The 17,737-nt window shown below is 42.6% G+C and overlaps 1 protein-coding gene across 1 annotated transcript in view; it reads right to left on the minus strand.

Moving 5' to 3' along the window:
• Positions 1-1,433: 1,433 nt before the first annotated feature.
• The window catches only part of SLC30A8 (solute carrier family 30 member 8), a 35,787-nt gene continuing 19,483 nt past the window's right edge, over positions 1,434-17,737 (minus strand). Inside the window, exons 3-8 of the mRNA XM_074942973.1 lie at positions 10,351-10,497; positions 8,873-9,026; positions 8,489-8,678; positions 7,954-8,059; positions 2,795-2,929; positions 1,434-2,397 (exon numbers count right to left, since the gene is read on the minus strand). Coding sequence (XP_074799074.1) covers positions 2,252-2,397; positions 2,795-2,929; positions 7,954-8,059; positions 8,489-8,678; positions 8,873-9,026; positions 10,351-10,497 — 878 coding nt within the window. The 3' untranslated portion in view covers positions 1,434-2,251. The remainder of the gene's footprint in view (positions 2,398-2,794; positions 2,930-7,953; positions 8,060-8,488; positions 8,679-8,872; positions 9,027-10,350; positions 10,498-17,737) is intronic.

Raw genomic sequence — 17,737 nt, forward strand, 5'->3', positions numbered from 1 at the left:
CTGCCACCTTCATAGGCGGGCAGGAACACTGCCCCATCTCAAGCGATTTCAGCTCTGACTGACTATTTAAAATAACAAAGAGGCTTCTAATGAAGCCTATTTAGCTCTGCTCTTTGAACGGTGGTGAAGAACAGGTCAACCCAATCTGAGACTCCTAGGGAGCATCTACACACCTCCTACTAGGGACATCTGTCCCCACCCATCTTACTTTCACAGGGATCTGGCATTTGAGCCCCTGGCTTAATGAGATCCTTTCAGCTGAAGGTGACCCCCCTCAGTTGGGACAGTTTAAGCACAGTCCTGCTTCCCTGTATTCCTACAATAATTACAACATTTTGGTAACAGCATTTCACTACCTCTGCATTCAGTACTAAGGTGATTTGTACCCAACGCCAGCCAAAATTGATTACTTGGACACTGCTCTATGTGCTGAATATCTAAGCAGCACAGGAGCAAACTGTATTTACATAAACACACCCAAAGTCTATCCCCCTCCCAGGTAGCTGTCAGGGGAGCATTCATTCAGACCCTGCTTACACATATGTAACCATTTGTTTCCAATATCTGTACTCACTATCTCCAGTCTTCCATAATTAACTTACTCTTGCTTTCACTATAAATATCTCAGTGCTGTGATATTAAACAAGACGCTGATCTTAAGCTGAATCGTATAACCTGGTGTGTGCTATTCCTTTGGGAACAACGGACTTGGTAATTTGGTGTGTAGCCAGTGACACAGGCTGGATATCACAGGGAAATGCTTCAAAGGGACTCTGGAACCGGATGCAGCTATTACCTTGAAAGGCAAAGTAAGGGATGGCATTGCCCAGAGGAGAATATTGAATGGCTAACAGGCGGGTAAGGAGCTGACACCCCACCAAGCACAAGCAAGATTCCCTCTTGCTGGTGGCAGAGCGAATCATAGTGCTGGGTACCCTGTGAACGGTCACAGCTGGGGACAACTGAAGACAGATCTTGGAAGAAAGGAGGTATGCCTGGTGGGAGACTGAGTGAAAGACTGTAAAGCAGCCAGACCTCAGCAAGGAAGAAGCTGTGCCCCCCCAGAGAGAGACAGACATTTTAACTTATTGTATGCTCATAAAGTAGCCCCCAAAAGGGGTGCTATTAAATGACTCAAGCATTGGTCATGTACTGCGGAGTCAGCAGAGAATGGAAACTGGGGACAGGTGCTGCAGAACTACCCGAGACGAGTAGGTCATGCTGCATATCCACAGTCAGGTTAAACACTGAAGCCATATTTTATGTGCCCTAACGTAACTTTAAGTTGAGACTCAATGTCTTTCTAAAAGACACGATGAAGCTCAGTCAGGAGTCATGGGTTTGCTGTAGAATTCACTGAGTGAAATAATATGGCATGTGTTATGCAGGAAGACAGATTAGGTGAATCTAATAGTCCCTTCTGGCCTTAATCTGTGAAACAATGGATGTGCTTCTTATCTGTATAAACATCCAATCTATCTTTTTCATGACCTCATTGATACCTTGTGGCAATGAGTTCCACAGGTCAGTTGTGCATAGTGGCTCAAACCCTGCCCCTTGATGGATTACTCACTATTTCTATACAACAGTTATGGAGGATACTCTCCTAATCCCACAGAAAAATACTTTAGTTGCTGTTAGCTAACTGACAAATAGAAAAATTCACCAAATATGTACAGAATGAGTCAGCTTGTGGTTCCTATTACAGAATATGCTACACCTGTTACTTTTCTTAGAATGCAACATGCAGGATATCCATTATGCACTGATCTCCTTTTTTTATCTGTATTCTTCATGCTTATTTGCTGTCTCTCCTTTATCCTGAGCAGTGGTGTTGAGTTTTGCTATATTAGTCAGATTTCAACCAGTCATTTAGGGGTAATTAGTCTGTGGATAATTTGAAGGCTGATTCATTTTTTTGTTACCTGTGATTACAAACAGATACTCTTAAATATTACTTTAACTCCAGCCATTTGTCTCTTGTCGAGAAAAATTTAGATACATGTTCTTATAATTGAATGTAACCGTTGACTCTCATATAATCCGGTTGACAAATGGCCCTAATGCTCCATCTCATCATGGTAAATGGCACCAATGAACAATGGTGAAAGTGCACACTGCGCTCTGTGACAAACCTTGTCAGTTCAATTTAATTATGGTTTGTTGCCTAGCCGAGTATGTGCAGCCAGCACACTGTACCCTTTGACCTGTTAAATGTGTAATAATAGGTCGACAAGATGCACTGAGTGCTTCAATCCTTTGGATCTTGACAGAAGACACAGTCGGGCTTCTGATTTGCTTGTAGTTCAATCTGAATGGTGACTGAGTGGAAGGTGTAAGTGTCAAAGAGAACTTGAGTAACTTCTTTCAGGATCTGGTGATTGTCCACTGTGTCTTCTGTAGATAGTGAACAAAAATTATCACGCTGCAGAAATGCAATACTTTTAAGAAACCTAAGTGACTACTGAAACTATTTGCAAACATTTGGGATGGTTTACTTCTCTTTCCAAGTTACATCTTAATAACTATATTGCAACTAGCTGTTCAGTCTTGCTGAGCAAGCTTGTACCCTATGTTGTTGTAGCTGATCAAAAATTTTCAATTTTTTTAATAACAATGTTCTACAAAAATATTGGGAAAGTTGTTGTTGCTTTTATTTGTTTTTAACAAAAAATACTACATTTGGTTTAACAAGCACCAGATACAGACAAGCAGTTGTATCCCAATCAGTAGAAATTGACTTTACTAGGCTTCAGCTGAATTATCATTTTTCTGTTTACAGAAATTTACTGACCTGTGACAACGTGAGCAGATAGAATAACTTGATTCATTGTTAGAGACCACAGATGCAGGTTGTGGATAGACTCCACTTTGTTGACTGCTAGAATTCTCTCTCTCACTGCATCATAATTAAATCCCTTGGGTGTTCCTGTAGAGGAGGAAATATGCCTTTTGATTAAATAAGAACTATATTCAATTAAAGGACACACAGAGACCTCGGAATCTTTACTGAATTAGATTTGGGTTTTCTTATAAAAACAACATGGGCCATAGAGTACAGCTCTATTTTTCTGTTCACTGTGAAGTTAACCCGCTTATACTTTTGGGCTTCACAACATCCTCCAGCAATGAGTTCCACAGGTTGATTGTATGTTGCATGAACAAATACTTCCTTATTTGTTTTAAACCTGCTGTCTATTAATTTCATTGAGTGACCCCTGGTTCTTATGTGATGCAAGGGGTAATTAACACTTCCTATTCACTTCCTCCACACCATTCATGATTGTATAGACCTCGATCATATCCCCCCCTCTTAGTTGTTTCTTTAAGAAGATTGTTACTTTTCCATTTATAAATCTCTCTTCATATGGAAACTGCTCCATCCCCCTAATAATTTTGGTTGCCCTTCTATGTATCTTTTCCAATTATAATTTATCTTTTTTTGAGCTGGAGTAACCAAAACTACATACAGTATTCAAGGTGTGGGCGTACCATGGATTTATATAGTGGCATTATGATATTTTCTGTCTTATTATCTATCCCTTTACTAATGGTTCCTAATGTTGCTAAAACTGCCACTGCGCATTGAACAGATGTTTTCAAAGAACTATCCAAGATGACTCCAAGACCTTTCTTGAGGGGTAACAGCTAATTTAGAACTGTTGTATTAATTTAGATGGAATATATGGGCTCCAGGTGTTAGCATAAGGCAGTCACTGTCCAACATTAAACAGTGTTAAACAAAGTCCGGAGCTTGGTTTACAGAGGCCTGCTTAGCACCATGGCAAAGACTCTATTAAAAATCCATTTTTATTAAAAATACAGAAAAGAAAAAAGTTAATACTTTACTTTTCAGATGCGTTAAATAAGACTTTCATTTTAAGAACTTCCCTTGTTCCATTTTTCTTTAGCTGAAGAGAGTTTTTAAAAAGAGAAACTCTGGTTGTTTGACCATCTCTTGGATGGTATCAAAGACAGTAATAACTGTCCTTTTGGGAAAAAGAGAAAATGTTAGTTTAGATGGGCTGGAGATGTTAATGCTGCTGTTTTTGTTGTTGTTAAAATCAAGTCCTAGAAGGAAAAGCCCCCTTGTTTGACAGTCTCTTAGATCAGTGGTTCTCAAACTTTCGCAACCCGAGGACCTCTATTTTGATTTGATTTAAAAAACTTTTGTGGACCCCCAAGCCGCCCTCCTCAGCCCCAGGCCATGCCCCCACTCCACCCCTTCCCCCAAGGCTCCACCCTCATTGCACCTTTCTTGAGGCGCCACCCTCATCCCACCTCTTCCCGCCCCCGCTCCACCCCCTTCCCCGAGCACACCCTGTCCCCACTCCTCCCCATCCCTCCCAGTGCCTCCTGCATGCCGGGGAAGTTCCGCAGTGTGCACAAGGCACTGTGAGGGAGCGGGAGGAGCTGATCAGTGGGGCCAGTGGTGCTGGATATGATTCCACCTCCTCTCCTTAGTGCGCCCTGTCCCCACTCCTCCCCTCCCTCCCAGCGCCTCCTGCACGCCAGGGACAACTGTTCCCTGGCGTGCAGGAGGCACTGGGGGGGAAGGGGAAGGGTTGATCAGCAGGGCCTGTGGACCCCCAGAATACCGTCACTGACCCCCAGGGGGCCCTGGGAGCACCAGCTCAGGTGACAATCCCAGGGCTTCCAGGCTCCTGACTCCCCTTCAGCCCACTGATTTGAGTGGAATTAACCTCCAAAGAATTTAGCCCAAAGTTCTTAGCAGAAATACATGGGATGGAATGGGTTAAACGGAGGTTAAGACTTGCCTAATGTCACATACTGAGAAGGCAGCAGAGCTAGAAACGAAACCCAAAGTTCTAGCTCCCAGGCCTTTGGGATAACCAACAAACCATGCGTCCTCCACTTTCATTACCTAATGTAAGAGAGATGACCTGCTAGGTGCGGTATTCTGGCTAGACACATTTGACACTTTAAGCACCTAAATCCCCAAATCTGGCCCCACTCAGTTGCTGCTGAACCCTGTAGGCACCTAAACTCAGCTGGCACCTATGTTTTCACAGTATCACTTCCTTAGGCGCCTATGTTTCTGCCTGTGTGCATGTGCACTTCAGCCTCACTCTCAGTGTTCGGATGCCTAAGCCTTAGAGCGTTGCAGAAACCAGAGAAAGATAAGTGTTGCTCTACCTTATTCACCTGGGAGGCCCAATCTGATGTGTGCGCTCAGAGCTCGCCTGCCAGATCAGGCCTCTCTAGGTGAGCTTACACAAAATGGAGGAGAAGCTCCCCCTTCATAATATAACTTTTTAATACAGTGGTTGGGGTACTTACCTGGAATGTGGGAGACCCTTGATTCAAGTCCCTCCCTTTGCCTGAGCAGCAGACAGGATTTAAACAGGGCTTTGCCACCTCTCGGGTGAGTGCACTAACTGCTGGGCTGTGGGATATTCTGATGTGGGGCTCCCTCACGCTCTCCTGTAGGAGCTGTTCCACTGTGGGTTGATAATTTTAAAAAGCCATTGGGGCAGGGGGACTGAATACTGGGTCTTCCATGCAAGTGTCCTAACCACCAGGCTACAGAGTCAGTTTCTTGAACACTCTCACTGGCCCAATGTTTCTTTCATTATTTATTCACCCTAACCCCTGGGCTAACAGGTGTGAGGGAGGTCCTCCTCTTTCCCCAGCCCCCTCATCTCTTGCAAAAAATGGCATGGGTACCTAACCCCAAGAGAAGGTTTGCAGCTAAGTATCCCAAACAGAGGGAGGCACCTTCCTCCAGCCTGGATTTAGGCACCAAATTCACTGAGAGGGTGGGGATTAAGACATCCTTGCTTTGGCATCGCCCATTGGCTAGTTTAGGCAAGGAGCTGCCTAGCGTGGTGGCTTCTGTGAATTCCATTTTTAGGCACCTATCTCCTTCCATTTTTCATTGTACAGGGAGTCTAGGCTCTGAACTCGGGCTTTGTGAAACCCACTGATTTTCTAGGAGCCTAAAATTTAGGCTTTGCAATTGCCATGCCTACATTTTTGTGACTCCCACTCTGGATTTCTACCCCATGACAGGTGAACACAGAGGCAACCTCTAGGAAAGCTTTATACTATGACTATACTGATACATTTCCTTACTGAAACAAAGACGTACACAAAAAGGAAGAGATAATAAAGACATATGAAGCAATAAGCTATGCAGAGAGTCAGGTTGGTTAAACCATAGCAATCCAAAAAGCTACATCACAACAGTTCCTTTAAGGCCTATGTCTTCTGCAGTTGAGGCAATAGCTGCCTCATATCGGTTAGCCCCAAGAAAGCAAAAACTTGTATCTGTGACTGCTACTGTGACTTTCAGCCTTGGCAAATCAAACATCAGGCCCACATCTAGGCAGTCTCACTACGTTAATGAAAAGGTGCTTAGAACTGTCCATTTTACCTTGAACTCTAACCTGACTTTGAAAGATGCTTGGATTTGCTCTTTCAGATCAATGTAACCAAAACCGTAGCAATGTTTTATACCTCCGTTGCTTGATAAAATGGCTAACCTGCAACACAATTTTTATTTATATTTATTTTTGGCACAAGCTTGGTTGTGCTCATGATTCATAATGGAAATACACAGTGCACAAAACAAAGAATTCACAAATGCCATAGGGGTTATGGAAAGCAATGGTATACATGTGGAAAAACAAAGAGTTGTAGGAATTCATAATGGTTTCACTAACAAAACAGCAACATACAGATTCTTGGAGAAGATTCAATGGAACACTGGAATATACATAACTCTGTCATTATATCATCTAAAATAGTTCTAATTAGAATTATGATTAGCCTATGCTTAGAATTATGAAAATACTGAAAATGACATCACTGCACTGCTATGTTTGGACAAACTATTGTTTGTTTAGCTTGCTGTGGGTATTATGCTGCTGTGTTAATAAAGGGCTATGCTCATATCCTTTAAGGAGGCAGAGCGCAAGGGATTTTGGATCTCAAAAGAACTAGAAGCACACTGGGGGGGAGAGGGTATGCAAGATCAGACGACGTGTTAAAGCATTTCTGTGTTTCTGACTGCAGCTGCCGATGGTAGCCCAGATCTGATACCCTAAGAGAATTATACTAGCATCAAAATATTCTAGTCCTGAAATCTAGAGGCCAAATTATGTTCTCCAGTATGTTCACATAACTCCCACTGCAGAATTGTATGTAAATATCTGAGAAATTGAAATTGAAGAGAGTCACACGAGGAGCAGAATTTGGCAATTATTTTCTAGGTATTTTCACAGACATGCTTTTTCCTTTGCTGGAGTAAAATATACCATCTAGTATACCATTTGAAGTGCTCTAAGTGTTTGTTTTAAAAGATTTTGAGTTCAATTCAGATTTTCTTGTACAACGTCTAATACACGAAGGGTCTGGTTTGTTTGTTTTTTTTTTTTCAAAAAGTCAGATGTCCATTTGCACTTCTAATCTGTGTGCACAGCTGCCATGAATGCATGTACTGATTGGCTGTTTGAGCACGCAGATGGACGTTAATGTGTAAATGGGCATTTTGAACATGTGAATACCTAATTTCTGCACGCAACTGTAGTAACTTCTTGCAAGATTGTAATTTAGGGACTGATTTTCAAAGAGTCAGGCATACAATTTCAACAATTAACATTTTTGAGATTTCTACACAATGTACATGTAGAAAGAATGTATTTCTTCCATGAAGAGTGGTGAAGATTTTTGTAAATAATGAGTGCCTAAAATTAGTCTCCTAAATGCATTTAGGCACCAGGGCTGAAATCAATGGGAGACATTCTCTGTCCAACACTTCTGAAGATCAGGGCAGTTATTTAGGGGACTAAATATGGATTTAAGAGCCTAACTTGAGGGACCCATTTTTTTAAACCCCAAACCAGAGTTGGTAAGTGTAATAGAGAGAGACAGAGAGAACAGAATAATATTGATTCTAGAAATAACTACTGTACATACAGAAGTTCTTACCTTCCATTAACACAAGCAAAATGTCCCTTAAAATGGTGATGGTTGTTGCCAGAACAAAGATAGAGAACACAAATGTGCAGACTGGGTCAGCTATTTTGTATTCTGGCTAAAAAAATATAAGCACATCACTTGATTAAATCCATCACTTTCAGTTTCTGGCTGACATTTTTAATGAGCTAATCAAAAACCAGTATAATCAAGTTATCTAACATAGCAACCATTGCTGATCTTCTCGATTAGTACAGCCAAGTTAACAGACAATTTTCTGATTGCATTATTCTTTAAGACCTCGAGCCACTAAAGATGAAGGAGAGAGAGACACAGAACAATAGAGTCCTTCTGGCTTAAACCCCAAGGGAAAACCTGTTGTGCTCTCAGCCATTTTACTCCCAGAAATGAACATAACTGTCCTTGACTAAATTACAATATATATCATTAAGACAGAGAAAATATGTACATAGCATCTAACAACGGTGTTATGAAAATACCTGCATCATTAATTGCTATGAAGGTGAGTAAACCCAATAAAACTGACCTTAAAGAATATTATAAGTGCACTAATTAGCACACTAATGCTCTGAACTAGATCTCCAATGGCATGTACAAAAGCTGCCCTCACACTGGCATTGGCCAAAGCTGGCTTCTGTTGAAGAGCTGGTATATGTTCATTGGCTTGTGCTCTGTGACTATGTCCAGGCCCAGTCTGGTGCAGAGTCAGACTTAATCTGAAAGAGATACAACGCTGCAAATATCAGCGAGATCATACTGTCTGAAAGAACAACAACAAACACTTCAGCATTGCACTCCTTAAAGCAAAAGGTAAGCAATAGCAAGCGTATGTGTAAATATATGTAGATATTGTCCACTCCAGGGAATCTCAAAATGATTAAGTATTTAATATACAAAAAAGACAACTTACATGACATTGGCTATCACCGCACAACCAGAAGTAATGAGCATCACTGTAGCTTCAATCTCAAAATCTGGGTGCAGCAGTCTCATGCTCGCCAAATATGTCAACACGCCAGTCACCACCCAAATGATTAGCATCGACATCAAAGCACCCAGAATTTCTAGGGGTTAAAACAATTGAATTTTAGGGGCATTTTAAATAAAATGCAAGGAATTGGCTAATGGATGAGCACTAACACTTTCCCCATTAGAAAGCAGTTCTTATGTGTTTGCAGGTCCTAATATTCAAATCATGTTGGGGTGACATAAATCTGGTTTCCCCAGGGTTGACTCTTGTTGCAGACTTATGGGCATGGTTTGGGAATGATGGATTCATACATGTTCCCATGAGCTTGCAGAGTGTCTTCTGGTTCACGAAACAGGAAGGTGACCTGCACCTTGGGATTTGTGCCCAATTGCTCCAGAAAACACCATGTGAAACTGAAATGCACTGTAGAATTGAAGCCTCAAGATGTTTCAAATGGAGCACACAATTGCACAAACCTTTAGTAGACTGTTCATGAATGCAAGTCCTGTTTCTGTATAATAGTGAGTGCCCGTGTGGGGGCAGGGTGAGGCAGTGGGGAAGAAAGAGGGATGGGATAGGGCAGGGGGAAGAGAAGGGGATGGGAGAATGAGGCAGGAGGGAGGGGACAGTGTGGAGAAGAAAGGGGATGGGGCAGGGGGAAGAGATGGGGACAACTGTGAGTACCACCTCCTCACTTCTGGGCATCCATGCCAGAGGTGTCTGGAGAAATGGGGGCGGGGGCATGTGCCCCCCACTAGCCACAGCTACGTCTCACCTCTGGGGAGGATGATCATGCTCCAAGCTGCAGCTTGACCTGGACTGCCTGCAGCAGACAGTGCCTCCCTGCTTGTTCATTGGCTTGTGCTCTATGACTGTCTAGAGCCCTGCTGGCCATGTCCAGACCCGAAGCTCTCAGCCAAAGCAGGAGGCTGCCATGTGAGGCCCATCTCTGGGGGGAGAACGGGTGTGGAGTGGAAATTTGTCCTGTGGGTGGCTTCCCAGCTATGGTCCTCCATGGCTTGATGGTTGGGATCACCTCTGCCCCTGAATGTCTGGGAGCAGGTGTCAATGAACGGGTGCCTGACTGGGCACCACAGCAGGCAGGGTGGTATATATATTGCATGGATGCAGCCCACATAACACAGAGCTGCATACACAGCCCACAATGGTAAATAGGTTGAGAACCACTGGTCTAATAACTTTGGCTGTCACATTCTCCAGTATTACATTTTCTTCTTTGAGGTTCCATGACTTGCTGTTTTCCATTTTCTGATGTATCCTGGGAGCTTTGAGAATATTAATAGATTAGCCTCATGAACCCGCAGATCTGTGCCTGATCTCAGAATACTTTCCAGTGCACTTGCTAGGACGAATTGCCTTTTCTATTTCACATGGTCATATGACAGTACATTTGGTACCTGCTCTGTGCCATCCAAAAGTTAACCTTTTAGTGGAAGGTTTAGATGATAACCACAGTGAGAAAAGGCTAATCAGGAAACTTGTCAAGTCAACCAAGATGTGTGCTGCATCGGTTATCACAGCAAGACTTCCTGAAATTTGTCCACCTGTGTAAAACAAATACATGCATATAATAGGACATGTATCCAAGACTTTATTTGTTGTAAAGCTAAGGAAAACGTTATTTACAATGATAATGTATGGCATAACTTTAAACTCTTTACAGACTAGAAGAAGTTTTTATCCCATTCATGCATTCAAATCTTCCTAGTTCTGAAAAGAGTTGTATCTTAGTTTTACTAAAGCGTCCAGTGGCTGGTAAATCTTAAACAGCAAAAAAACTTCAGGACCAGACTTCAAAGAGAAACTGCTGAGCTTCAGTTCATTTGCAAATTTGACATCATCAACTCAGGATTAAACAAAGCCTGTGAATGGCTAGCCAACTACAAAAGCAGATTCTTCTCCCTTGGTGTTCACACCTCAACTTCTAGAAGAAGGCCTCATCCTCCCTGATTGAACTAACCTCGTTATCCCTACCCTGATTCTTGCTTGCATATTTATACCTGTCTCTGGAAATTTCCACTACATGCATCTGACGAAGTGGATATTCACCCATGAAATCTGATGCTCCAATACATCTGTTAGTCTATAAGGTGCCACAGGACTCTTTGCGGCTTTTACAGATCCAGACTAACACGGCTACGCCTCTGATACTTAAACATGTTGTAACTCATTAGAAATGTGGTTTATTTGCTATTATAAAGTGGCAGAACAATTGCAGTCTCAAACATCCTGAATTACAATACTATTATCCCCCTAATATCTCCTCACAAATCACTGACATTTTTGTCAACACAATATGACCCCAATCAAACTTAGCAACACTCATGACACAAAAATGGGTAAAGATGGCTTTGTTTGTTTCCTGACCCTGGGATGGGTGGTTCTCTGGCATAATTTAGAGCAACCTAAATGTAAGCAGGGGAATGGTCCCGCTATTGTGAGAAACTTTCCTGGCTTATGCACTACCCCAGTGAAGTGGGCTAGCAAAAGGATCTGAGTCCTCACTCCCACTTCCTTTACCCAGAGGCCTACTTGACCTCAAGGGCTCTCCTTCCACTCTCCTGTGTGGCAGAGTCCTGGTAACCCAAACAAGGCTGGGTCACTTGTTGTGGTCACTTAGGGCAGGGGCTAGGGTGTCCCCACTCCGGGGTGTTCTCTCTGCACTGGATGCTTCCCGGACCCACTGATCATTACATACAGTTCAAAGCAAATACAATTTATTAAACAGCAATCAATTTTTAAAAAGAAGGAAAAAATGGGAAAGGTGAAAGGAAAACACATCAGCCCGCTCTGTGGCATGGGGACATCACAACCGGCGTCTCTGGAATGTAAGGGAAGTTCAGTCTGTTCCTCACAAGTCCCAGGCCCCTTCTCAGGCCCTGGCTGTGCTGCAGGGATGCTGCGGGTCAGACACTTGCTCTGGTGGTGGCCACACGCTCTCAGGATCTAGGTGGCAGGACCCTTCTTCTCAGCGTCGCCCGCGCCCCGTCTGGTTGCTGCAGCTCTCCTCCCAGCACAGGTCTGCTCTGTGGGCTGCTTCTGTGACTCTGCTCCCAGCACTACCTGCTTCCTGGGCTGCTTTTCTGGACCCTCTGGATCTGGCACAGTTCTACTCCCCAGTTCAGCTTGGGCCCCTGATTTCTCCTTAGCTCAGCTCCACGCTGTCTGACCCAGGCAATTCCAGCACACACGGAGGACAGGACCCCTCCTGGCCTCCTGACTCCCTCATTAGCCTGCCCATCTTGTCAATCAGGCTGACCTGGAGCATTGGCCACTCCCGCATTGTTCCTGGGGACTGTCAGTCTCATGGTCCTGATTTCCCATCAACCCTTCGCCTTTCTTTTAGTACTGGGAGCTAGCCAACCAAAACACCCCCATTGAGTTTTAGTAAAGGGACAAGAGTCCCCTTACATAAAGGCAGTGAACAACAGTAAATTAGATTTAAGGAAGAATCTAATAGAAAGACAGTATGTTCTGTGCCCTATTTATGTGATATACAGTATAGTATTTTTGGTAGGGGAAGGGAGTGTTACATTTGCCATATTAACCCTATCATTTTTTATATATAGGACATGTTTTAAGCTAGTCACACTATGGACTATAGGCTGATCTAAATTATAGATTCATAGATATCTAGGTCAGAAGGGACCATTATGATTATCTAGTCTGACCTCCCGCACAAAGCAGGCCACAGAATTTCACCCACCACTCCTGCAAAAAACCTCACACCTATATCTGTGCTATTGAAGTCCTCAAATCGTAGTTTAAAGACTTCAAGGAGCAGAGAATCCTCCAGCAAGTGACCCGTGCCCCATGCTACAGAGGAAGGCGAAAAACCTCCAGGGCCTCTTCCAATCTGCCCTGGAGGAAAATTCCTTCCCGACCCCAAATTTGGTGATCAGCTAAACCCTGAGCATATGGGCAAGATTCATCAGCCAGATACTACAGAAAATTCTTTCCTGGGTAACTCGGATGCCATCCCATCTAATATCCCATCACAGGCCATTGGGCCTATTTACTTTGAATATTTAATTACCAAAACCATGTTATCCCATCATACCATCTCCTCCATAAACTTATCGAGTTTAATCTTAAAGCCAGATAGATCTTTTGCCCCCACTGCTTCCCTTGGAAGGCTATTCCAAAACTTCACTCCTCTGATGGTTAGAAACCTTCGTCTAATTTCTAGTCTAAATTTCCTGGTGGCCAGTTTATATCCATTTGTTCTTGTGTCCACATTGGTACTGAGCTTAAATAATTCCTTTCCCTCTCTGGTATTTATCCCTCTGATATATTTATAGAGAGCAATCATATCTCCCCTCAACCTTCTTTCAGTTAGGCTAAACAAGCCAAGCTCCTTGAGTCTCCTTTCATAAGACAAGTTTTCCATTCCTCGGATCATCCTAGTAGTCCTTCTATGTACCTGTTCCAGTTTGAATTCATCCTTCTTAAACATGGGAGACCAGAACTGCACACAGTATTCCAGATGAGGTCTCACCAGTGCCTTGTATAACTGTACTAACACCTCCTTATCTCTACTGGAAATACCTCGCCTGATGCATCCCAAGACTGCATTAGCTTTTTTCACGGCCATATCACATTGGCAGCTCATAGTCATCCTGCGGTCAACCAATACTCCGAGGTCCTTCTCCTCCTCCGTTACTTCTAATTGATGCGTCCCTAGCTTATAACTAAAATTCTTGTTATTAATCCCTAAATGCATGACCTTACACTTCTCACTATTAAATTTCATCCTATTACTATTACTCCAGTTTACAAGGTCATCCAGATCCTCCTGTAGGATATCCCTGTCCTTCTCTAAATTGGCAATACCTCCCAGCTTTGTATCATCCGCAAACTTTATTAGCACACTCCCACTTTTTGTGCCAAGGTCAGTAATAAAAAGATTAAATAAGATTGGTCCCAAAACCGATCCTTGAGGAACTCCACTGGTAACCTCCTGCCAGCCTGACAGTTCAGCTTTCAGTAGGACCTGTTGTAGTCTCCCCTTTAACCAATTCCTTATCCACCTTTCAATTTTCCTATTGATCCCCATCTTATCCAATTTAACTAATAATTCCCCATGTGGCACCGTATCAAACGCCTTACTAAAATCTAGGTAAATTAGATCCACTGCGTTTCCTTTGTCTAAAAAATCTGTTACTTTCTCAAAGAAGGAGATCAGGTTGGTTTGGCATGATCTACCTTTTCTAAAACTATGTTGTATTTTGTCCCATTTACCATTGACTTCAATGTCCTTAACTACCTTCTCCTTCAAAATTTTTTCCAAGACCTTGCATACTACAGATGTCAAACTAACAGGCCTATAGTTATCCGGATCACTTTTTTTCCCTTTCTTAAAAATAGGAACTATGCTAGCAATTCTCCAATCATACGGTACAACCCCCGAGTTTACAGATTCATTAAAAATTCTTGCTAATGGGCTTGCAATTTCATGTGCCAATTCCTTTAATATTCTTGGATGAAGATTATCTGGGCCCCCCGATTTAGTCCCATTAAGCTGTTTGAGTTTCGCTTCTACCTCAAATATGGTAATGTCTACCTCCATATCCTCATTCCCATTTGTCATGCTACCATTATCCCTAAGATCCTCTTTAGTCTTATTAAAGACTGAGGCAAAGTATTTGTTTAGATATTGGGCCATGCCTAGATTATCCTTGACCTCCACTCCATCCTCAGTGTTTAGCGGTCCCACTTCTTCTTTCTTTGTTTTCTTCTTATTTATATGGCTATAGAACCTTTTACTATTGGTTTTAATTCCCTTTGCAAGGTCCAACTCTACTTGACTTTTAGCCCGTCTCACTTTATCCCTACATGTTCTGACCTCAATAAGGTAGCTTTCCTTGCTGATCCCTCCCTTCTTCCACTCCCTGTATGCTTTCTGCCAGAGAACCCAAAGGTTGATCTAAATTACACCAACTGCCAATGGTCACATGGGGCAAATATGGCAACCAGGGATCATTATGTCAGCTCTAAAATTGATGTTTTAGTAGCATAGAGCTGTGTGTGGCATAAAACACAGTGTAGGATGGCCATAGTGCTGCTAAGACTCAGTGCCTATTACTTCAATCACATCACACTTTTTTTTACCCTTTCTGAATCAACTGATTAATTCAGCCATGCCCAACTCACCTATTGATCTTAACTACACCCTGATATGAATACCAGTAAAAATTCTGGAAAATGTTACAAAAAGCAACATACCACTTTCAGACCTTATACTTAGGGGTCAGATTTCCTCATATCTCCTGATTGTCTGTGGATCTCTTTATACCCACAAGGTTGCAGATACCGGTTCAAATTCCTCTCCACGTGGCAGGTGAATCTTGTTGATCTGAATGCATGGACAAAGTTTCAAGTGCTATGTGGCTCGACAACATAGTTACTGTTCAGAAAATAGCTTGCTCCACAGGTGGTGATAAGTCTCTGTAGCCCCGCAGGTGTGGCTAGGTTAGACTGATACAAAATGATATGTTTCATTTGGCAAACAATGTTTTCTCCAACAAGATCCTTTCCAAATAATTATACTGTAAGTCACACATATAGGACACAGAACATTCTTCTATTCCTTATAAGTGCCATCTACTGCTGCCTACAGGTTACTTCCCAAAATGGAGCAGCAGAGATTCATTGCAGTGAAATGAAAGAACACAACAGAACAGAGATTATCCAAAACGTGAGGGGGCTCTGCAAGACAGCTGGTCCGCAAATGGATTTTTCCATCTGGCAAAAACACCAAGAAAGAGGGTTTTGTTTTTGAAGAAACAAAATCATCCTGAATAGGAACAAGAAGGCAGAATCTGAAGTTTGCCACAAAACAAAATTCCCCAAAAAACAAAGCAAAAAAACCCCACATTCATTTCAGTCAATCAAAATATGTTGTTTTGATCAAACCAGAATGAAATGTTTTGAATCTATTTATTTTTACATAAAGTAAATTTCAAAATGAAACTTTTCCACACTGAGATGTTTCAACATTTTCAAAATGTTTTTCCATTTTTTCCCGTAAGCAACATTTTGTCAAAATGGATATTATTGAACAAAACATTAGGTGTAATCTAAACAGCATTTTCTGACCAAAAACTGTTCTGATGAAAATTTTTGATCAGTTTTACTCTGCAGTACTTTGAGGTATGTATTAAGGCTGAAGCAAAAAGCATGCATCACCAGAGTAGCAAAAAGATGGGCACCTGAAGGCAAGCGAAAACAAGGCTGCCCGAAAACAACATGGTGAAGAGCTGTGGAAGCCAGGCTGAAAAACCTGGGGCACAGCTGGGGAACCATTGAAAGACTTGCCAGAAACAGACAGGAGTGGAGGAGCTTCATTACTGCCCTAAACGCCAGAGGCGTGAAAGGAACATGATGATGATGATGAAAAAGCAATGCAACACACCAACTTTTCAGTGGTGATACATCATCTAAAGTTGCACTATAGACATTTTCTAGGTAGATATCTATTTAACACAGTGACATGCAATATCCTTATGCAACATGTTTCAACCATAAGAAGCTGGAATATGAGATGGCATACAGACCACAAAATACTGCAACATGTTTTTACATTTTGGATACTTTACTTGCATTCTGTTGTGTTTTTTCATACAGAATTACAAGAAACCCACTCTGCTCAGCTTGAAATTCTGAAAGATGCTGCCAAAGGACTATTAGACATATTGCCCAAGTTGATGCAAGCCAAGAGGTGTCTCTTTGAAATCTCCTTGTGCTGGTCCCAGCAATGCAGGCAAGGCTTTCTTTTTTAATTACATGATATAGTTAGGCTTATATCTACCTCAAGGTGCCAAAATGGAACTGAAATCTTCCAGGCATTGTCCCAAATCCACATTTTGTCATTAGTTGCAAATATCCCCATTTGAACACTCTTACCTTCATAGATTCTAAGGCCAGAAGGGACAATTGTGATCATCCATGCTGACCTCCTGGATAGCACAGGTAACAGAACTTCCCCCAAATAATTTATAGAACATAACTTTTAGAAAAACATCCAATCTTGATTATAAAATTGTCAGTGATGGAGAATCCATCATGACCCTTGGTAAATTGTTCTGATGGTTAATTAGTCTCACTTTAAAAAATGTACATCTTATTTCCATTTTAAATTTGTTTAGCTACCAACTTCCAGCCATTGGATTGTGTTAATACCTTTCTCTGCTAGATTGTAGAACCCATTTAAAATATATGTTCTACATTGTGATGGGGTATACCTGCCTTGCACTGGACAAGAAGGGGTTAACCCCCATATTGTGGGCTGAGGAAGCCACACCCCGTCACCACTGCTGGCCATGCTCCAGCTGAAGCTTTAGTATAAAAGGGAGCAGCCCAGCTCAGTCTGGGCTGATCACTAAGGGGAAAGGACACATTGCAGATTCACGCTCAGGAGCTGGTGGAGCCCCAGACTATGGAGGCCAGGCGCACTGAGACCCAGGTGGATACCCAGCTGCCCCTGGAAGCCAAAGAGTGGATGGAGCCATTGGGAGCTTCACCGGCTGATGACCCCAGAAGACCAGTGGACAACTGCACAAGAAAACAGGGTAGGAAATAGCCCAGGGGAATTAGATGTTTTCCGGTTGTAGAACTGGGGCAAAGTCAGCTGTTTCAGATGGATCCCTGCTGACCTAGTGGTGAATACAGTCATTGCTGACAGGACCCTGGGCTGGGATCTGGTGGAGTAGGGACCCAGGCCATCCTCCTACCCTGGCTGCAGCCCACTTTCCCCCGGCCACTGGGCTGCACAGCCCTGCATAG

This window comes from Natator depressus, chromosome 2 (genome assembly GCF_965152275.1).
Source record: "Natator depressus isolate rNatDep1 chromosome 2, rNatDep2.hap1, whole genome shotgun sequence".
Lineage (NCBI taxonomy): Eukaryota > Metazoa > Chordata > Testudines > Cheloniidae > Natator > Natator depressus.